Source organism: Trichechus manatus, unplaced genomic scaffold, assembly GCF_000243295.1.
Source record: "Trichechus manatus latirostris isolate Lorelei unplaced genomic scaffold, TriManLat1.0 scaffold00030, whole genome shotgun sequence".
NCBI lineage: Eukaryota > Metazoa > Chordata > Mammalia > Sirenia > Trichechidae > Trichechus > Trichechus manatus.
This window is the reverse complement of record NW_004443966.1, coordinates 9987892-10011078: the sequence shown is the minus strand read 5'-3', so window position 1 is coordinate 10011078 and position 23187 is coordinate 9987892. Positions and strand designations below refer to the sequence as shown.

At 39.8% G+C, this 23187-nt stretch overlaps 2 protein-coding genes across 6 annotated transcripts in view; one reads left to right on the top strand and one right to left on the bottom strand.

The window, feature by feature from the left end:
• TRIP4 (thyroid hormone receptor interactor 4) overlaps nt 1–1857 on the bottom strand; it is a 53502-nt gene extending 51645 nt beyond the window's left edge. For 2 of the 3 annotated variants that reach the window (XM_023729717.1, XM_023729716.1), the window contains exon 1: nt 1703–1817. In XM_023729717.1, coding sequence (XP_023585485.1) covers nt 1703–1803 — 101 coding nt within the window. In that variant the 5' untranslated portion in view covers nt 1804–1817. Of the gene's footprint in view, nt 1–1702 lie in introns of all 3 variants that reach the window. The other variant, XM_004374660.1, reaches the window with a different exon arrangement.
• Nucleotides 1858–4837: 2980 nt separating this feature from the next.
• Nucleotides 4838–15129, top strand: PCLAF (PCNA clamp associated factor). Of its 3 annotated transcripts, none has more exons than XM_012555099.2 (4): nt 4838–4951; nt 5235–5315; nt 7667–7829; nt 13250–15129. In XM_012555099.2, exons 1-4 carry the CDS (start codon nt 4906–4908, stop codon nt 13293–13295), a joined length of 336 nt encoding a protein of 111 aa, XP_012410553.1. In that variant the 5' UTR covers nt 4838–4905; the 3' UTR covers nt 13296–15129. The 3 variants fall into 3 exon arrangements, with proteins under 3 accessions (XP_012410553.1, XP_023585483.1, XP_004374716.1); XM_023729715.1 differs by lacking the exon at nt 13250–15129 and adding an exon at nt 8345–8528; XM_004374659.2 differs by lacking the exon at nt 7667–7829.
• Nucleotides 15130–23187: the final 8058 nt, after the last annotated feature.

Below are 23187 nucleotides of genomic sequence, written 5' to 3'. Positions count from 1 at the left end.
TAAGAAAATGTTCTGCATCCCATTTTGGTGAGTGGTGTCTGGGGTCTTAAAAGCTAGGGAGCGGCCATCTGAGATGCATTAATTGGTCCTAACCCACCTGGAGTAAAGAAGAATGAAGAACACCATGGACAAAATGGAAGTATTAGCCCAAGAGACAGAAAGGGCCACATAAACCAGAGACTCCATCAGCCTGAGACCAGAAGAACTAGATGGTGCCCAAATACCACAATGACCACCCTGACAGGGAACACAACAGACAGTCCCTGATGGAAGTGGGGTGCAGAACTCAAATTCTAGTAAAAAGACCAGACTTGATGGTTTGACTGAGACTGGAGGGACTGCGGAAGACATGGCCCCTGGACTCTCTGTTGGCCCAGAGCTGAAACCATTCCCGACGCCAACTCTTCAGACAAAGATTAGACTGGACTATGGGACATAAAATGATACTTGCGAAGAGTGTGCTTTGCAGCTCAAGTAGATAGAAGAGACTAAATGGGCAGTTCTTGCACAAAGGTGAGATGAGAAGGCAGAGAGGGTCAGGAGCTGGCTGAATGGACACAGGAAATCCGGGAAGGAGAGGAAGAGTGTGCTGTCACAGTACAGCGAGAGCAACTAGTGTCACATAACAATGTGTGTATAAATTTTTGTATGACAGACTGACTTGAATTGTAAACTTTCACTTAAAGCACAATAAAATAACTAATTTTTTACTGGAAAAAAAAAAAAAGGCTCTCTTAATTTTCTCCTTGCCAGCAAGTTTATTTTCTCTCAAACTCAAAACTCACCTAACTTCATACAAAAGCCTTAGAATTGCGATTTTGGTCCCAGCATCAACGAACTACTATTGGTTCCTTAAATCCCATCTTTGTAGACGTTCGCTCTCCATCTAGCCATCCCTTAGTTCTCTGGTGAAAAGCCATCCCTCTCAGGAAACCTTCTGAGTTTTCCAGATCTCAGCGAGGGGCCTTTATTCCACGCTCCCGCAACACCCTCCACCTCCCCCACCTTAGCACTCATCAAGGAAGCAGAACCCAATTGTGTTGATCGTCTTTGTTGCCCCAGCATCTGCCAACAATAAATATCTGTTAAACAAATCAACTGAAGCACATATTAACTCAAGTTCACTATTTTCATTTCATAAGAACCAAAGTCTTAAAGATAAGTTTTGCTAGCTATTCATTTTACAGATGACGAATCTAAGGTACAGAGAGGAAAATTAAGTAACCCAAGGTTCCAAAGCTGGTATATTACAACAGAAAACAGAACCTGGGACTCCTGAGTCAGGCGATATTTGCGCTATACCACGCCGCTCCCATTTAAGTTCTCATTTAACACAGCTCAGACGGGGCAAACTAAAACGTCCAGAGTAAGGAATTTCTAGAAAGACTATGTGGTTACCCCTTTCCCCCAGAGAATTTCTAAGGAAACTGGCTCCCGGGACAGTCTTACGGGTCTAATTGCCAGGAATTTGGCATTTTCCTCGGAAAACGGGTACCACTGGCAGATTGTGGAGCCTGACAACCTATTTCCGAAGCTAAACTATAAAGCTAGAGGCCACAATTCGGCGTCTAGAGACCGACAACAGCCCCTTTATCACAATTTCTCCAGATTGATCAACTTTGCAATCCTCCCCGTTTCCCCGTTCCCTCTGCCAGTGCACATTCCAGAGCTCCTTCCCGCCTCGGGCCCGAACCGGTCTCACTGCATAATCTCCTCGCTGACATCCAGGCTGAAAGTTTTCCGCAACTCTTCGGTGCACCAGCTAAGCAGGGGCTCCCGGGATGCCGCCCCAGCCATCGCCATCTTCCCCAACCGGAACCAGCTGGGCTGCAAAAGCCCGGCGTCCTGCGCCAGACTAGTCCCCTATGCAACACGACCTCGCTCGCGCGGGTTCCCCCGGTCAGGGCCGCCCCCCGTTGTTGCGCCGCCGCTAACACCGATCTTGCCACCTGGGCCCCCTCTTCCTTCTTCCTTGCTTGTTTTCACTTGTCTCCGAGCTCAGTCCGCGCGTGATTCTTCCACATCGTCACACGTAAGACTCAAGGAAGACCACCGAGAAGTCTGCAGAGGAGAAAGAGCAAATATATGTAAAAAGTTTCCCCTTACAGTTTAGGGGGAAAAATACCCGAGGACCTGGTTTTATGTGAAATGTTTAAAACCGCACTTGGCAAAAGTAAGCGCTCTATTTTCTCTAGTTGTCGTTTTTACTAATACCCTCCTGTAGTCTAATACTAGGTTCGCACTCCTGAAAACTCTTCCTATTTAAATTTTTGAGCCAGATTTTTTCCAGGAGGGCCATGACAATTCCGCAAGCTCAAGGGGGGAAAAACTTTGATAAAACAGGTGCGGGGGTTTAATTCCGAAGACCTTTCACATGAGTCCTCTGTGGTGACTTTTAACACGTTTAAGGTGACCAGATTTAAGAGTCTTCTGCAACGCCCTACCCCGCTGGGACAACGTGATGGGAAAAATTGAGCCAGACTTTTCTGTAGAGCATAATGTATTTACCTTCATAGGTTAAAAATTCTTCAGCCCCATTAGACTATTTAGATTAAGTAATTACATTAAATAGAATATTCTTTCCTCTTTTTATGCTAATGTTTTCATTGGCGTAAATAATCAAAATCATATAAGTATATAGATCTAAACTGAATGTAGATTGTTTTGTTGCAAATAATTTTTAAAAATGAATGATTTTTTAAACAAAATACTCTGAATGTTAATAATGGGTGCAAGTTTTTACTTCTTCATAAAAATCTGCTACATTTAATACTAATTAATGTATCCAAATTGTTTATTTAGTTCTGTATCTGTTCATTCTCCATAACTAAACTGTTAACTTCTTGAAGACAGAGGCTGTGCCTTAAGTCTTTTTTGTACCCCAAGATTTAGCACACCAAATAATGAAATGACTAGGTCCTTAAGAATAATATAAACATTGTTAATAGTTGTGATCTCTAGTTAGACTGCCATTTACAATTATTATTTTTTAAAACATATTTCTGCCTGAACAATGCAAGCACACTCATTTAACAAGACTTAAAAATATCCTTTGATATAAAACTAGGCAGAAACTTTATTTATAAATACTACAACTTTTCTTTAATGCCCAGGCCTTCAAAATTTTCAAGTTCACACCACACAGCTCCTTGTGTTTTATTTAAGTGTAAAGGAGAAGCACTTTTGCAAAGCAAATATTTATAGGCTGTTACTAGGCATCACTGCTTTTTTCCTAACTTTTTTTCTCTAACATGCATCCTTCACTGTCATCAGCTGTATTAAAAAGACAAAACTACAAGCAAAAACAAATAACACAGCTATAATAAGATGTGGACTGCCCCATGTGTGCAAAGATATATTTGCAATTCTTTCCAGCAGTTTACATGGCAAGTGGACTAGGAGAAAAGACTAATAGATTCTCTCTGAAGTTCCAGTCTTTGCTAAGATCTGGGATGTGAGTTCGAGTTAAGTAATTCAGACCAATGCACAAAACCAAACCAAACCCGTTGCCATTGAGCCAATTCCGACTCATAGCGACCCTTTAGGACAGAGTAGAACTGCCCCATAGGGTTTCCAAGGAGCGCCTGGCAGATTTGAACTGACAACCTTTTGGTTAGTAGCTAGGCTCTTAACCACTGCACTGCAACTACTTTAACTGAAAAGGAAATCGTGCACTTTGAAGAAGAACCCTTGTGGATGGAGATTGGGGGCATGAAGACCAAGAACAAAGGAATACCCCGGGGCTTGTTGATTTTTCTGGTAGGAGTATGGCTGTAATCTTAGACTCCAGGGTTTAGAGAAAACTGCAGGTAATTTCCAATACTTTCCTTACTATTATAATGTTAATTTGACCTGTAGCCTAGATCTTTGCTTTTGTAACATAAAGTAGTTGTTGATTCCAGTTAAAGTACCGAGTAGCCTATTTTATGGGAGAGAATCAATGCGGTACTTACACTTTCAGGGTTGCCTTTCAAGTGAGCATTTAACGGAATACATCCCTAAAGCACTGGGATGGAGGTTATAAATGGATGCTATTCAGAAAGTGAAAATTACTCCCCAGGGGTGTTGTGAGTAATTAGAAAACAGACGCAGGGATAGAAAATAGTTAGCAGCTCCTTTTCTAGAGGTGTGTTCACTGTGTGTCAGGGGTGTAGGTCCATACCCTTAGTATATTTGGGCAGATTTTAAAGAGCTCTAAGACCATACAGCTTTGGAGAAAACGTTTTATTCGTTTGGTTCTTTTTATGTGTATGTATATACAATTCATCTAGTTTTTCCTTTAGTCTCTCACCATCCTCAAAACATAGAAAAGCCCTATAAATAAATTGTATTAGCTTTCTTTTCTCTCACTAGATAGGATTGTTTTAGTATGGATGCTATAGAGAGAGCTCATGCCTGGGGTATTAAAAAAAAGTTGTCTTTGATTTGCATAAAAAAGCTCTCTTAATTTCAGGTTTCACTTCCAGGAATCAATCATTATGCATTGAACTCTGTAGTAACTTTTAAAGAAATGTTGGAATTCGCTGTCTTTGTCTGCTAGGTTTTCTTTTCTAAGCAGGCTCATTTCCCTGGTTCTGAACTCTTAACACCCACAGGTTGGGCACCCTGGAAAGCATCCCGGTACCGCCCATCGTGGGTGGCTGCGAATCACAAGCCTCTGGGAGTTGATGGGCAGACTGGCGCGGCGAGGAGTCCTGAGCTGTCATCGCCGCACCCTCGCGATTGGTTCGGGGAGCACGGCGTGGAACCAATGGGGGCGGCAGCTCTGGAGAGCCGGTGGAGAGCGCGGGAAGGAGACCCATATAAACTGTGGCGGGAGATTCGTTTTCGGATCCTTGTCCCGTTCAACATCCTCGGCTGGGGGCCAGTTCGTAACTTTTATATCTTATCTCTTCCGGTTTCAATATGGTGCGGACTAAGGCAGACAGGGCCCCAGGCACCTACCGAAAAGGTAAGGCAGCCGAGCGCGGTAGTGGAGGGCTGAGGGTACCCCGAGCAGCCGGGCGCGGGCGGGAGGCCGGGGCTCCCTTGGGCTCCAAACTCATCCAGCTGCCCAAGAAGCCGCGGCCTGGCCCCATAGCCCTGCGGGGCGAGGGGGCGCTGCTGAGGGTGGTTATTCAGCTGCTCCCCTTTGCAAGCCTCTGGGATGGGGACTGGTGAGAACGTGGTTCCGAGGCTCGCTGTCCGAACCTCCCTGTCCTCTTCTTGACGCCCGCCTTTGCCTCTCTTCGCAGTGGTGGCTTCTCGAGCCCCCAGGAAGGTGCTTGGCTCCTCCACCTCTGCCACTAACTCCACGTCGCCGTCGTCACGGAAAGGTAAAACGCGCCCCTGCGAGCTCCTGGATTAAGAGGAACCCTCCCAAAAGGGAATCAAGACTGGCACCACAGTCCTTCTGACCCGCAAGCCCCCCGACCCATCTTGTTGGAATTTATTTGCCGCGAGATCCTCACGCCCGAATTTCTTCCTTGCTCTTTGATATAATGAGGGAGCCTTAGCCGTTTGGCGGGCTGGGGTAGAGGTGGGGGTCGCATGAAAGAGAATTTCAAGCCTTGAGTTTAGGGACGGACACAGTTGAACTTCAAACATTTTTTCTTTTTCGGTTTAGCGTTTTTTATTTTTCTTAATATCGACAGATGGTTTTTTTCTTGTCAGAGACTATTTAAGCGCCCCCTAAGAATTTGCACCATGACTGACAGTACTAATCACACTGTCTTCCAGTGTAACCGTTTTTCTGTTGTTTCTGCACTTTTTTCTCCTTTTACTCTCTTCTTCCTTCCTCTCTCTTTCCTTTCCTCCTTTCTTTCTTTCTTTTTTTCAAGTATGGTGTATATATGTGTTTTCCAACTTTACAGCTTCTGGTCTGCCTTGGGGAGAGTAGGAGGGGGAACCAGGCAAGGGAAACAGCTTCACACTGCTCCTCCTACATGTGGACAGGAGGAGAAAATACTGTGCCATCTGGTACTTCATTCCTTGCAGGAAGAAGTTGAGCAGGCAGGGAGATTAAGTCCACTGGTCTAGTTAGGAACATACAGGGCTACGTTAGGACCAGGGCTTCGAACTGGTTCTTTCTGGTTCAACTGCCTGCTCAGAATTTGCATTTCCACCCTAGATATACTGAATCAGATCCCCCATCTTGTTAAAATGTAGATTTTGATTCAGTGTATCTGGGGTGGAAATGCAAATTCTAAGCAGGCAGTCGAACCAGAAAGAACCGGTTTGAAGCCCTGGTTAGGACTTAATGGATTTTTAAGTTAAGTCATATTTCACCTTATTTTAAACATTTCATTAGAAAATATTTACTATTTCAGTCTCTTCAGATAAAAGGGAATAGTTGTCAAAATTTTTGAAAGAAGATTAACTTATTGAGAATATCTTACACCCTGTGTGGCACAAATGGTTAAGCGCTTAACTACTAGCCCAAATGTTGGCAGTTTGAACCCACCCAGAATTCACCTTGGAAGACAGGCCTGGCGATCTGCTTCTGAAAGGTCACAACCTTGAAAACCCTATGGAGCAGTTCTGCTCTGCACATATGGGTTGCCATGAGTCAGAATGGACTCAAGGGCAACCAACAACAACAAACCACTTGATTAAATTCCATTAGGGCCACATTCCATTGTCTGGTGCACTGCTGAATCACCAGAACCAACTGAATAGGCCTTAATGAATATGTATTGGGCAACATATGTATCAGGCACCCTTCTAGGCATTTTACAGATCTCTATTTTTAATTCCAATGAACAACTATGGAATTGTCAATATCTTCATTTTAAAGATGAGGAAATTTCAGCCTGGCTTACGTAACTTGGTAAAGGCCATGCAACTAAATCAGCAGAGCTGGGTTTGAATCCTGTACTGAACTATCTGTTGCTGCTATACACTTTCCAGTGGTGAAAGCATTTCCATGAGTTTCCTGCAGGAAAACTATGAACCAAAGGATCACTATTTTTTTTAAAGGCCATTTGTACATTTTGAAAAAGTACATGCAATATAACCTCATACAGTCTATGTGGAAACAACTTTTGTAAGCTTTCTGTAACAGCTAGAGTTTGAGACAAATGTGTTTGAAGCAATAGATACGTGTAGTAACTCAATAATTTGTTCCTATTGGTCTCCTGTTCATTATTTTTATAAAGGGGCAGGTATTTCTCCTCAAGTTTTTGTTTACATCAGCATTGAAAGATAGTCAGGAATTGGATTTACTTTATGAGCTGGAAAGAAAGGAGCCTAGTGCTTTGAAAAATGGAACCGATATTTGTGGAAACTTTCACATTGCTGTGTACTTGTTTGGCGTCTTCTATGTGCTTAAACTAAATGACCTTATTAAGTAAAAATTTGACAGTATGCTACATGGTGCCACCTTTATATCAGGAAAAAGTCTATAAAACTTTAGTATGAGAGTAAGAGTATTTGAATAGCTGCTTGTGGACAAAATATGAAAAATACTTTCCAGTTGTAAAAACTGTCAGTACTGTGCCTTCTGGTATTTCACTCTGAATACAGCTTTGTCATGTTACATTTTCTAATCTTTTTTTATTTTAAGATGGATGTAATACCATTTCACAATGCCCTTGAGAATTTGGTATTAAAGGAATTAAATTTCCCTTTAAGGAATGGCAATTGTGTTCTTAGCTGTTATTTAGTTACATTTGTTTATGTTTTACAGCTGAAAATAAGTATGCAGGAGGGAATCCAGTTTGTGTTCGCCCAATTCCCAAATGGCAAAAAGGAATAGGAGAATTCTTCAGTCTGTCCTCTAAAGATTCAGAAAAAGAGAATCGGATTCCTGAAGAAGCAGGAAGTAGTGGCTTAGGAAAAGCAAAGAGAAAGTAAGTTTTTATTTTCTGGAATATTAAGAAAATAGTTACATTCTGGAAAATAAAGGACAAATGGAATATTGAATAACTTTGAAGTTTCTCTTTAAGCTGATAATACAAACCAAAGGTTTTAAAAACTTGTATTAAATCTTTTATAATAAGTCACTTCCCAAATTTCAAACATCATTGAAAGATATTTTTACCCATTCACTGGAGGAACAGTTCCCATTCAAATGATCAGTGCTACATTATTAACCATGAACTTCTTGTCTTCTTTAATTTTCACTATCTACTTTCTATAGTTTTTTTTTTTTTTTTCTTTTTTAAGCTGTTTTCACTGAGAGCCCTGGTAGCACAGTGGTTAAGAGCTTGGGTGCTAACCAAAAGGTCAGCAGTTGGAATCCACCAGCCACTCCTTGGAAACACTATGGGGCAGTTCTACTCTGTACTATAGGGTTGCTATGAGTCGGAATTGACTCAGCGGCAATGGGTTTGGTTTTTGGTATTTTCACTTTGGTTTATTCTAGCTTGAATTCCATCAACCCTGCCTCTCCAGAAACTACTAGTTCAGCTTCCACAAGAATATATAACCAATGTAGAAATGCTGGAAAATACAGAAATCCCATCACCTAGAAACAACCAAGACTCACACCAAGGTATATTTTCTTTCCAACGTTTCTATAATACATAAGAATACTTAAAAACAAAACAAGGTGGGGATAAATCTATGCACACAGAGTTTGGTGTGCAGCCTTTTTAAGAAAGTAATCAAATCATGAGTTTTTAAGTTTTAATGACAGGAAAATGCTCATGATAAATGTTAAGCAAAAATTTTGGATACAAAAGTACAATCTATTGTGTAAAAAACATGCGTATGTACTGTGTAAAAACATAGCAAATATCAATAGTGATTATCTCTGGGTAAAAATTACTCTCATACTCACCAACTGTCAACAGCAAACATGCATCACTTTTAAGAATCAAGGGAAAAAAATGCCACTTGGAAAAAAGACAATGGAAACCTTTTTTTTATAATTAGATTTGTAAGTGATGGTGTCCAGGCTCTCTAAACAACTTTTAAATGTTTTGTTTCAAAAACAAAGTGCCTGGCCGGGGTAGGGGAGAAGAGGATTGGCGGGTATGGAGAATGGGCAGCACCAAGTCAGGGCCCTGGTGATGCCCTTGGTATAAGAGGCCCTGCCGGTAGGCAAAGCTTACCACCTCGCCTGAGCCCACCAGGACCCAGCAATCCTCCAATGCACAGAGTAGCCAGCCAGAGGAGCTGTGCAATGACCAGGCAGACATAGGCAAGGGGATGGTGGCTGGGCTTGGGCTGGGACTGCTGCTTCTGGCGCTGCTCCTACCCAGGCAGGTTTATTTACAGACTACGGCAGGAGGTGCTGTGGCTGCCACCACCAAGGGAAGTGCTAGTGCTCTGCAGTCTACAGCCAGCAGCCTTGTGGTCTCCCTCTCCCTCTTCTCCCTCTCTACTATTAAGAGACACAGGCCCAGAAACATCTATAATTCTCCCACCTATCTTCTAAAATCCAGTCCGAACGGCATCTAGAAGTTCACTGCGGCAAAGAAAACAGATCTTCATCAAATCTACTAATTCAACACCTTATTTTATTGACACAGAACATGTTGAGAATTCCAAATTTGACAGGTTTGAGGACTATCTGAAGGATTTGACTAACTGAAGAATGCCAATATTATAGTTGCTAGAGTTTCATGTACAAGATTGAAGAGAGAGGGACACAACATGGGAAGTTAAACACATGATTTCATTAAATGTAACTTAAGGAATATGGACATTTTAGATTTCACCTTGATCTAGAGAAAAAAGATGGGCTGTGGAATAGAGATTCAGTTTTCACTTTGGTTCATTAAAACTATTAGGTAATATAAAAAGCTTTCATGATTCTATTTATATGTACATTGGAAGGAACCTCCAAGTGTTTCAGTAAATCTTTGGTGTATTGTTTCAGCAGTACTAATTTAATGCTGACATACTCTAGATAAAGTTTTACATTGCTAAGCTCTCATTGTTGTCTTGGGAATTTAATTTTGGGGCCTTGGATTTGACATTGCATTTGACTTTCTACGTAATATTTGACATGTGCCAGGGCAATGATAGATTGGAATCTACTCCAAATCCAACCAGAGTGAGTAATTCTTGCATACATACTTTGAAGTCAAATGGCAGGAATTTCTCATCATCTTTCTCACTCAACAAGAATGCCAGATTCATTTAGCTACTAAACTTGATTCCAAAGATTAGAAGTACACTGAATTCAACCAACTTTAAAATGCTTTTCATTTCTGAGTATTCTGAATAATTTTTGCAATTTAAAAACTTATCTGTTTTGAAGGCATATTTGACAAATCTTGAAATTAAGAGGCTAACATGAAGGAGCCAAAAATAATGTAAATCATGTATTTCAAAAGTGAAGACTGGACGCTCGCCTGCATTAAATTCAAAAACACTTTTTTGTGCTCTTTCTGTAAATACTGTGTGTGTCTGTGTGTGTGTGTGTGTGTGTGTGTGTGTGTGTGTGTGTGTGTGTTTAACTTTATGGATCAGAATAGCCACATTTGGAATACTTTTTATATCAGCCAATTTTTTAAATTATTTTTTTTATTGTGCTTTAAATGAAAGTTTACAATTCAAGTTAGTTTCTCATACAAAAATTTATACACACATTACTATGTGACCCTAGTTGCTCTCCCTATACTGTGATAGCACACTCCTCCTTTCCATCCCGGATTTCCCACGTCCATTCAACCAGCTCCTGACCCTCTCTGCCTTCTCATCTCACCTCTGGACAGGAGTTGCCATTTAGTCTCACGTATCTACTTGAGCTAAGAAGCACACTCCTCACGAGTATCACTTTATGTCCCATAGTTCAGTGTAATCTTTGTCTGAAGAGTTGGCCTCGGGAATGGTTTCAGCTCTGGGCCAACAGAGAGTCCAGGGGCCATATCTTCCGAGGTCCCTCCAGTCTCAGTCAAACCATTAAGTCTGGTCTTTTTACTAGAATTTGAGTTTTGTACCCCACTTTTCTCCTGCTCTGCCAGGGACTCTCTGTTGTGTTACCTGTCAGGGTGGTCATTGTGGTAGCCAGGCACCATCTAGTTCTTCTGGTCTCAGGCTGATGGAGTCTCTGGTTTATGTGGCCCTTTCTGTCTCTTGGGCTAATATTTTCCTTGTGTCTTTGGTGTTCTTCATTCTCCTTTGCTCCAGGTGGGTTGGGACCAATTGTATATCAGTGAATATTTTGTAATAGTTAGAACCTGGTTCTAGGTCTAAAGACTTGAGTCTGGAAAGAAAATCCTTTACAACTGCCTTGATGTACAGACACCTTTGTATAAATAGATACTCTCATGAAATCTTTGGTTCACATGGTCACACACCGATGTATAGATGTTCCAGTATCCCATATGGTAGATGTTCCAGTATCCCATATGGCCATAGTAGTTTTAATAACCAAAGCCAGTATTTGCCATCTTGAGAAACCTGCACAGGTACAACCAAATCCAATAGATCTCAACCTATGGAATATGAATGAATACCTCCTTTGTATCATACCTGAACATGGTACATCTGTTTTGGATTGTACCTTGTATTTGTGTAACTTATGTTATGGAATTGATTTGCATTGAACATAAACTACAAAGAAATGGCTGTAAGAGCAATTAAAGTATTTGGCATAAATGAAATGATGTTTATGCATATAAAATTTTAATTAAAAGTCAGTCAGTACTGTTCATAAGGTCATTAGTAAATGGTTTCTGAGTTCCTACTGTCCATCTTGTAAGATATTTGAAAGGGATGTTCAGCTCTGGAGCAGTAACTAAATCTTAGGCCTTGTTGCTACATCACTATTGTGATTTGTGGTTTCAGTAAAAATGCTGATTTTTAACCAAAGGGGATACCTTTTTTAGATAGAGCTATTTTAAAAGACTTGCTTTTATGGCCCTGTTAGTCGCTTCTAGTTTCCTCTCATTGTCTGGCGCAACATTCTTCCTTGTTTCTCATTCTAATGTGAATAAGCTAATAGCTCTGGTAATAGCTCTAATAAGCTAATATTAGCTCTACACTATATTTCAATCCTCAGAATTATTTGTGACTTCCATTAAGGAAGTAAAATATTTGTCAATACAGTCAAATGTGATTATAACACTGATCATCATAGGAATCAAACTTATATTACAGGCTTTCCATCATATGGATAGAGATTTTCTAAAGACCTTTAATCCATGGTATAATAAAATCTGTGACATAATAATATTCTTCTAAAATTAGGTAACAGAGTTTTACATTATTCCTTTAGGTGCTTTGTTTAGATTTGCTTTGTTTAGGAAAATTGTAATTACTCCTTTGTTGAAATACTGAATGAGTTTATTGAAGGACTTCTGCTATAAACTCCTTGATTCATATTGTGAAATAGGCTTACTCCTGTGGCTTTATTGTTCTCCCAAAGGCAGGGTAAACTTTCATCAGTTGTATAGCGATAATCAGAATTGAGAAAGACTATCTACCTTAATGAACTATGATGCCTAAAATAAATCAAGCCTTTTCAAAAAGGAAGTTTGGGTCATGAAAGTGTGTGTTTGTTAACTTGACATATTTTCCAGGAAAATGCAATGAAGAGCTCTCTGTAATCTAATAGTAGGTAAATCAACGTTAATCTTTTACCAAGTCCAAATACCTGCGTTTTAGCTTCCTTCTTTCACTACCTAGCTCTATGACCACTCTGGCTCACTAGATCTAATTTGAGAAAACTAAGGATGTTAGAGTACTGCTCACAGGACTTCTCCAACTCTAAAAAATAAATCTGATTTATGATTATGTTTTAATTGAATTTTTCTCTAGAAAAGGTATATTGAGTACAAAATGGCTTTGAAACAATGTAAACTTTCCAATCTATGACTGCCATATGACAATTTAAACAATTTTTGGGTTTTTCTAATTAGGTAATATATTCATATTGTTCAGAAGGGTATATAGTCAAATATGACAACTTGTCCATATGTTTTCTCTGCTCAAGTGCATTGGTTAATTTTTTTTGCTTTTATCACAGAGTTCTTGCTGAAAGATTATACTGTTTATCAGTACACTTAGCAACATGTTGAAAGGTGCTATAGAAATAAAAATTCCCTTTTAATAAAAATGGTAACATACCCTAAAGGAGAAACATTGATTCTGCTAATTAACAGGCAAAATAAATTGTTAAAAATTTTGTTGCACTAGTACTTAAAATTTGTAGGTCTGTCAATTAATGGAGTTTAATTTTCTCTCATTTCCAGTCACTTGACCAGGCTCACTATACGTTAATGTTCCTATTTATGTAGATTTGTAACTATTTTTGTTTTGTTGTTTAAACAGTTGATACTTGGGTGATTATTGAAGTTCTCTATTTTTTCCACAGAACACGCCCTTTGCAACCTGATCACACAGATGACGAAAATGAATAGAACTTATTTCACCTTTGACTAATGTCTCCTGTTTACTCTGGTATTCTAGGATGTAAATTTGCTTAAATATATTTGTTCCAATTAGGTTTGTTGAATAGGCATTTGTCTGAAAGATTAGGCTTAAATTAATTTAAAAGCAAGTAGTTATGACATTGGAGAGTTGGTAAGAATAATATATAGCTACTTAGCTTTGTATTCAATATAATGTAGTATTTGGTTTCCTCCTTTTACCTGTTATTAAGCTTCCTGTTCTTGCTAAAAACAAAATCATTGCATGGTGTTCTTCTGATTACAAATCTGCTCTATTTGAAATTTGTTTAGATCTTTGTACTGCTGCCATTTTTATTGGCATTTGATTATTGGAATAGTGCCATATTTTTGTTCCTTTCATTTACTTAAAAAAGCAGAGTTAGATTTTTGCACATTAAAAAAATTCAGTATTAATTAAACTGAACTATAGCCATTTTCAGAAAGGGGCCAAAGATGCAATGTTGAAAAAAATTTGGATGAGTATCTTCTATTTAGAAAAATTTAAGGGTATTTTGGTCCTGAGGGTTTAAATGGTTGATAATCAAAGCTTCCAACAAAAAAACGGTAGAAAACTTGCACAGAATTAGGAAGGAAGATTCTATAGACTACATTAAGAGAGGAATTTTCCTAGGATATGCATTTGGTTTAACAGCATAAAATATTACCCTTTTGGCCTGAATTTTTTAAACTGGAAATGAATCAATAAAACATGAAAGACAAATTATGCCATAAACCCAGAGGTATGTCCAAAGTCCTCACAGGTACCATTATATTTTTCAAGATAAGCAGGGGTATAATTGAAGAGGTGGTTATAATATTACTTGGTAACTAATATTCTTGATTCTTCGTCAGACTTTTTTCTCACTAACATCCTGTCGTAAAAATTAACCATGTTTTAATGGGCATTTTTTTCCTGAAATCTGCTTGCAATAATACTTATTTTCGTAACACACTATCCATTTGTATGCTTCCTATGATTATGTCCTCCTGTGTATTTCTATTTTATTCCTTCCAAATACAAATCTGCATTGGTCTGATTTTATCAATTTCCAAACTGAGTTCTGATGATTGTAGATTTTCTTTTTTGCTTTGTTTTTTAGAGATGTATACTAAACAGAATGCTACCAAATTGGGAGGAGAGAGTTTTTATCCTAAGTATTTCCTTGATTCTTAGGCTTCTTATTAAGGAGTAGCTCAAACCAAGTCTATTAAAGTCAAGTTTTGATGGGTCTATCTGAAACTTAATTTGCTGTTTTTCAGCTGTAGAGACAGAGACTTTAAGGTGGTGTGCCCAATGAGGTCTAACTTTGATATATAATTGTTTTTAGAAAATAATTTAAATAACTTAGTCACGTATGCAATATCTGATGGTGTGTCACTTTTACTAGGCAGGGGTCCTGTGTAATGTGTTTCCTTTTCAAAGCTTTCTTAAAGTGTGGCATGGCAACTTAGCTTCTTCTAAATATAAGGGAAGAACAGTATAGACACCCTGGTTCCATTGAAACTGGATTAAAAAATGGAAGTTTATCCATTTAAAAGACAAGCCAAGTTTGTAATTTTGTAACCTTCATAAAGTTGATCTGGCTTCCCTCTCTGAATAGATTACTGAAATTATTAATGCTAGTGTTAAATTCCTAACCAAACAATGATTAAAACTACTTCTCCAGAATTTCTGAATGCTACAATATTGTAAGAATCATGTATTTTATGTTTAGGTAGTTTCACAAAAGAAGAGCAGATGTAGAGAAAAAAGTGCTCAAAGAGTTATTTAAAAGATAAATGCTCAGTTTTTTTTTTTTTTTTTTTTTTTACTTTTAAGTAGAAAATAAAGCCGAAATTAACTGAACCTTTCCCAAATATATGCCCCTTACAAATTTCAATGTACTTAGAATTCTTCGGGTTAACTCACTGTTGACTCACTGTTAACTCACTGTTAGGCCTGGGTCTAACCAACACTGTTATAAATGGTTCCTTTACCTTTGAATATCGCATAGAGGAAGTAGGAGAGATACTCATTGAATCAAAACTGGGAGGAATGTTAGAAATTGTCTTGTTCAACCCAAGCCAGTTACAGCTATTTATTAGGTGGCCTCTTTTATTATTTGGCAACTCTAATTGTGAAAAATGTTATGAGTTAAAATTTTATATATCTTTTAACTCCCTCCTATTCTTGGTTCTATCCTTGAAATAACATAGAATAAGAAGGTTTCTTCTACTTGATAACCTTCAAATATTTAAAGATAGCTCTTACATCTTTATCCTTTTCTTCCAAAGGCTAAACATTGTGTTGTTTATATCACATGGTTTTCAGACTCCACGGTATCCTAAGTGAGTCTCTCTGTGCCCCTTGTGTAAAGGGGCCATGCCTTTTGTGCATAATGCTTAAGCACATAAACGTAAATTTGACTAAATTTCTTCATTAACTGTTGGACTCTAGTTTTGGTGTCTTCTATTTGGAGATGCCAATGGAACTCTAGGAATATTTAAATATTATTAAGTGACAGTGTTGGATTTCCCAAAAATATAAAATTAAATGTGCTAATTTTTCCTTAAGTGATTACAAGGGGGCAATTTAAAAAACGAAGCAAAAAAAAAAAAAGTAGCTTTCAAGAGATTGGGGAAAAAGGCTGGATATCCCATATTGATCTACAGGATAAAGGTACCATATAGACTTATGAAGACTATTTGACATCTAGCCTAGATCTGAGAGCACTCTCTTACTTATGGTTCATATTAAGAATTTGGGTTCCTCTAGTAACAAAAAGGAGCCCTGGTGGCACTGTGGTTAAGAGCTTGGCCTCCTTGTTCTTCTAGTACTGCTCACAAAATCCTAAAAGTGTAGTTAAACCCAAATACTTAATGTTAGGTGAGGGTTGTGCTATCTATCTTTAGAGGTCTTCAAGCAGTGAATATGTTGAAAATGATAGAATTTACATAGGTCTTCTGATGTTTAGGAATCAAGCTAGTTATTCATACACCTACACAAAAATGACTTTTTTTTTTTAAGCTGAAGGAAGAGAGAATCTAAACAAATGCTGCTTAGAAATTATTTTTCTTCAGTCAGTGAGAAAAATTACTGATGCATAGGAATTTGCATTTCTACATTGACTTAAACTATCGTGTTTAATCTTAACTTTTAATTTTACTCAAATATTTTTGTAGAACACATGTATTTACCATAATCACGTTTTAACTTTTTTAGAGCCATCTAAGTCCAACACAGTTTTAGGTATGTTGTTGCTTATTGGGCTCATAATTTTATTTACTTTTCTAATTTAAAATTTTTTAAAAATATTTATCCAAGCTCTATTTGGTCATGGTAGTAGGTTTATCACTTGTCACTTTGATTAAAGAACAATTGCTGGATGCGCTCAGATTCTATTTGAATTGTGTGTGTGTGTGCATACTCCCACATGTATGCATGTTGACTGCAGGGGTGGAAATGTTTTTGAGTATTAAACACCATCCTATTGACACACTTAAGTCTGAAGTGCATGAGTTAGATCAACTCCATGGGAACTGGTTTTTTTTTTTTCTGAACTGATTTTTGCATACAGTGAACCAATTTACTGCTGTCTCACGCATATAGGAAACCAACAGACCTGCTGTTTTTTTTAAGTTACCAAAGGTCATTTCCCCTCTGCCCAGCTGAGGTGGACAACAGCCCAATATCAGTGACTAAGAGGTTATCATGACCAATAAAATTAGAGCCTGCTGTTCCAAGTACATTCACTGCCATGGAATACAAAAATTCAGGAGCTACTCTTAAGTTTTACTACTTTTAAGCAAGCAGACCTATTCCAAGATATAGGAGCCCTGGTGGTGTAACAAGTAAGCACTTGGCTGCTAACTGAAAGGTTAGCAGGAGAAAGACCTGGCAATCTGCTCCCTTAAGGATCAAAGCCAAGAAAACTCTATGGGGCAGTTCTACTCTGTCACATAGGATCACTATGAAATGAAATCGACTGGAGGGCACCTAAGAAAAACATTCCAAGATAGGAAAGGCAAACAGATTTTTACTCATTTTTCCCTGAATGTCCAGCTACATTTCTCTGAATATTCAACTACCATAATAATATGGTTCATATTTCTAAAGAGAGGTTTAATTATATTGCTGTCTTTTACTCCAACAAATAGTTTCCCCAATATTTTCAAATCCAGAATCACCCCAACACAAGAATAGACAAGGTCTCTTACTGACACCTGTCCACAGTGTAGGTATGAAAGTTTATTCTGCGTTGACGATTAGATGTCTTCCCACTTCCCAGCCTTGATTACCGGCCTCCTGGGCCTCCTTCAGCCTCTTCTCATTGCTTTCTCTTTTAAGGATTAAAATCACTTTAGCCTTTTTGCCTCTTCCATTTAACTAAGCAATTTTTAGATCATAAGCATGTATAATCTTCACAAAAAAGATAATAAAACTTTTCTCACCATGCGGCTTCAGGGACTGTCACAAGAGAACGGAATGCATGAGAAAAAAGCTTTCACAATATTGACTAAGATTTAAAAAGTCTGGTTGAAACACAACTGAAAATCCACAAGAGGGAGATCCTTGCTAAATGGCCAGAAAATAACTCACGCGAGGGACTGGAAAGAGCCTCAGGAGGAGCCACTCGGTCTGCCGTGGACGCAGGCAGGAGGGAGCAGTGTATATGGGGGTTGGGGAGAAGGTACAGGTGAAGGGAAAAGCGGGATGGGCTTCGGGACTGTGGCAGCGAAGCGTGTGCTCGGTCTAAGACCATGAGAGGAAGGCAAGGGGGTGTCGCCTAAGCGGAGCACAACGAGCCGCGTTACCTTCTGCTAGTCCCTGTAGCTACGGGGGTGGGAGTCGTTGAAGGCACTTCCGCTTAGCAACCCCACGCGGTTGCTAAGGAGGGGCAGCTGCGGGGATGACCCGGAAATGGTTGTGTCTATTTCTCCCTGCCAGCCCAAGGTCTGTTGTAGCTGGTGCTCTGCGGGAGGGGGTCTGTGGGCGGGGCCAGCACTAACGGTTCCGGTTCGGCTCCCGCTGCCCCTCCGCTCCTTTATTTCCCCCCTCCCTTCCCGCGTCTCTCCTCCCTCCCGCTCCTGGGAAAGAGAGAAGCCGCCGCTGCGGGCGAGTAGCTAGCACTTGGCGCTTCCAAGAGGGGACCGCGCCCGCCGCACCTGAGCCTGGGAGCACGGCCGGATCAGGTACCCGCTCCGGCTTCGACGGGGCCCGGGAAGCTGGGCTCTGAGGGAGTGTGTTGTCTATGGAGGCTGGTTGGGGGGCTCTTCCCCGGGTCGGGGTGGGGGGACGCCGGGATCCCGGGCGAGGCGCAGGCCGGCGTGTGTGTCTGTGAAGGGTTGCGGTGGCAGAATGGAGGGGCTAGGGGACACCCCAGGCGGAGAGTTCCGGGTGGCACGGTCGAGGCAGGCGGTGGAGTCGCCCCTTTGGAGTAGAAGACTTTGGCCCGTGAGGACGGGGAGTTTGCCCCCTGGAGAGCTTGCTCTGAAAGGGGGAGCATCCTCCAGAGCCAAAAGGAGGGCATGAATCTCGCCCAGGTGACTGGGGGCAAGCCCATGTTTTCATTGCTCGCCTCCCTTGCCCAACCCGCTGGGACAGAGCTGAGCTTCGAGGGTCGCGGGGTTCCGAGTCGTTGGGCACCGCGGGGAGCCGCCCTTGGCGGAGCTAGGGCAGAAGAGTGGGTAAGGAGACCTCACTCCACTCAACTTCCGTGCGCTTCCCCACTTCCTTTACTGCTCCCACACCCCGGCGTCCTATAGGAGCAGTGCCCCCCAAGTGGACAGGCATCACAGCGTAAAAGAAAGAGGGTTTGTTGTCCCTAAATAATTCTTCAGTTGTTTGGAAAGTGCCGGAATAGTATATTCAACCAAGTTTTTCAGCCCGCTATTAAATCTAGTATAAATTATCTTAGAAAAGTGCAATTCTGAAAAGCTCCAAACTATAGGCTAGTCAGGAGTAGCCTTGAATGGTAGATGTATGTGTGTAATAGACTGGGGAACCGTATAGATATAGAGGTTCAGTCAAGACATGTTGAAGCAAGCCTTTTCCAACCTTTCTTACCTGCCAGTAAACCTGCCCTAGTTTAAATGAAGCAGAAAGATCCTCTTCATTTATATTTCAATCAGTGAGTGAATTGCTAGGTACTGTGTGGTGACAGATGTCTCGGAATAGATATGTGAACGTTCGGAGAGACAAAAATCTCTGCTATTGAGCTTGCCTCTTAATCTTTTAAGGATAATTGGTCAAGTGGAAGTATTGGCTTTGAGGTAGGTAAATCTGGGATAGAGCCCAGGCTATGCCCCTTGCTAGCTGTTGACCTTGGGCAAGCGGTGGAACCTATCAGGCCCTCAATTTTCCTCACAAGTAAAATATGATACTTACTAGTATCATAAAAGGCATAATGTATTTAAATAACAGCCCATTTTTAAACATAAGCACCTTGGAATTGCAGGGTGAACTATTATCATTAATCTTAAACAGTCAGTGGTAGCCCAGTTTTGTGGAACAAGGTTGAGGTAGGAAGGGGACTGGATTATAATATTCCAAGACATAAGTGTAGACAACAGGACTTTCAGTGGCTTCTAGAAATTGACCATTAAGTATCATGAAATTCAAGTATCAGTTTCCTAAAACTCATGGTAATAAAGCAGAATATGTGCATTTATTGAAATGACCAAGGTCATTTGTAGCGTATCCAGTATGGATTGATAACAAGAAAAACATTTAAAAAAAAGAGTATATGAAATTCTTAATTAAAACCACATGTTTCTTTGAAGAGAATTAAAATTGAGGCATAAAGTAGAAAATAGTTGTAGTTTTAAGATTAAAATCAACATCAGTAGCATGACTCACCTTACTTAGACTTAAACTGTTAGCAAAACTTACAAATTCTTATAGTATAAAGCTCTATAAAATAAATGTAAATGGAATGAGTTTCTGCCTTTAAATCATTCATAATCAGAATATAGAAATAAATAAGAAACATGAAGTTTTTATATTCATTTGTTTTATGGATACAGCTATATGTAACCTATTATATGCCAGCTTTTCAGCCAATCTAGTTTGCTTTTTGACATAAATTTTAGTATTTTTAATTTTTAAATATACTTTATATTTAGACAAAGGACAAAAATCAAATAACTTTCTTTAGTAATAGATACTTTGTGTGAGAATTGGGTGCAAAGTTTGTAATTTAATGTTAATTTTGGAATACTTTCTGGAGAGGTTTATAGGTATGTGCAGGGAGCCCTCATGGTGCAGTGGTTCAAGCGCTCACCTGCTAACCGAGATTCGAATCCACCAGCTCCTTCGCGGGAGAAAGATGTAGCAGTCTAGGAAACCCTACTGGGTGGTTCTACTCTGTCTTACAGGATCACTATCAGTCGGAATCAACTCCACGGCAACAAGTTTTATAGATACATACCGAAACTTGAGAGAAAATTCAAATATATTTCTTCTCCATGTCTCTGTCTTTTAAACAGAGTTAGGATTATGTTTTGCTACATTTACGGATTTTTTTTGTAAAGTTATTCTGCTTTGTAAATAACTCTCCTGAGAGGATAAAGTCTTTAGTATGTATCTAAGCTTTTTGCTGTGTTTTCTGTTATCATTATTTCTTGTTCTTTTTTTAAATTATATGTTGCTGTGTTTTTGGTGAAAGTTTCCACAAGCAGATTAGGTTCCCATTTAACAATTACTACACGCATTGTTCAGTGACATTCATTACAGTTTTCACAATGTGTCGACCAAAAACACCAAACCCGTTGCCATCAAGTCAATTTCAACTCACAGCGACCCCTATAGGACAGAGTAGAATGGCCACATTGGGTTTCCAAGGAGCACCTGGCGGATTTGAACTGCCAGCTTTTTGGTGAGCAGCTGAACTCTTAACCACTATGCCACCAGGGTTTCCAATGTGTCGACATTCTCATTAATTCCATTCTAGATGTTTCGTTTCCAGTAATCTGGTTTCCTTGTTCCCTTACCCTCTCATCTTTGCTTTAGACTAATTGACCGTTTGGTCTGATATAGATGATTTTTTAAACATCTGTGGTATTTGCTGGTAATTTTCTTTATTTTATGAGCCACTCTGTTATTTAGCTAAATGGTGACCTCAGGGGGGAGTTTTGGTTCAAGGTTTATGAAGTATCTCAGGGCAGGAGATAGTCTTGGGGAGTCCTCTAGTCTCAACTGGTTCAGTAAGTCTTGACTTTTTAAGAATTTGAGTTCTACTCCACATTTTTCTTGCATTCTGCCAGAATCCATCTATTGTGGCTATGATCTGAATAGTTGTTAGCGGTAGCTGGGCACCATCTAGTTCTTCTGGTCTCAGGGCAGATGATGCCGTGGTTCATGTAGACTGTTAGTCCTGAGACTGACTTCTTCTCTGTCTTCATTTCTTACATGTATGATTCAGTGACGTCAATTACATTCATCATGTTGTGCAACCATCACCTGTGTCCATTTCTAAATTTTTTTCCATCACCCTTAACAGAAACTCAGAACCCCATAAACATTAACTGTACCTTTCTCTCTCCATCTTGCTCTTGGTAACCACTGATAAACTTTGATCTCTATACATTTGCCTATTCTAGATATTTCATGTAAGTGGGATCATAAAATTATTTATCCTTTTGTGATTGACTTATTTCATTAAGCATAATGTTTTCAAGGTTGTATGTAGCATGTATCAAAACTGCATTTCTCTTTATGGCTAAACAGTATTTTGTTGTAGTATATACATTTTGTTTGATCCGTTCGTCTGTTGATAGACATTTAGGTTGTTTTTACTTTTGGCTTTTGTGAATAATGCTCCTGTGAACATTGGTGTACAAGTATCTGTGTGCATTCCTGCTTTTAGTTTTTTTTGGTATTGTCTTAGTCATTTAGTGCTACTATAACAGAAATACTGTAAGTGGGTGGCTTTAACAAACAGAAATCTATTTTCTCACAGTTTAGGAGAAGTCCAAATTCAGGGTGCCAGCTCTGGGGGAAGAATTTCTCTCACTGTCAGTTCTGGAGGAAGGTCCTTGTCTCTTTAGTTTCTGCTCTTGGGCAGTCTTCACGTGGCTTCGTATCTCTCTTCCTCCATCTCTGCTCTGCTCTCTTGTTTAATTTCTTTCATATTTCAAAAGAGATTGACTCAAGGTACACACTAGAGTAATCCTGCCTCATTAACATAACAAAGACAACCCCTTCCCAAATGGTATTATAATCACAGACATAGAAGTTAGGATTTATAACACATGTTTTTGGGGGACATAATTCAATCCATAACATTCCACCCATTGACCACCCCCAGAAATTCACGTCTTTCCCACATGCAAAACACATTCACCCCATCACATCTTCGCAAAAGTCTTCAATCAGCTTCCAAATCCAAAATCTCATCTTCTGAAGCATCTTAATCGAATATGGATGAGACTTTAGGTATATTCCATCCTGGGGCAAAATTTTCCTCTTCATCTGTGAACTTGTGAAATCTAGAATACAAGTTATCTGCTTCCAAAGTACAATGGTAGAACAAGCACAAGGTAGACATTTCCATTACAAATGGGAGAAATTGGAGGGAAAGAAAGGATAACAGGCACCAAGAAAGTCTAAGACCCAGCAAAACAAATTACATTAGCTCTCAAGGCTTGAAAATAAACCTCTGTTCTCTGAGACCATCTGGGCAATGGCCCTGTTCTCCAGACTGGGTGTTGGCCATGCCCTCTGGATTCTGAGTGGAGGCCCCTTGGCCCTGGGCTTCAGCTCCGCCTTCCAGGCTCACTGGGATGGTACCTCTGCTTCCAGACTTTGGTCTGCCTCCTATAGTAGTCCATCTGAGTGGCAGCCCCACCCTCTCAACCTTGGCAGGCCCTGTTCTGCCCCTTG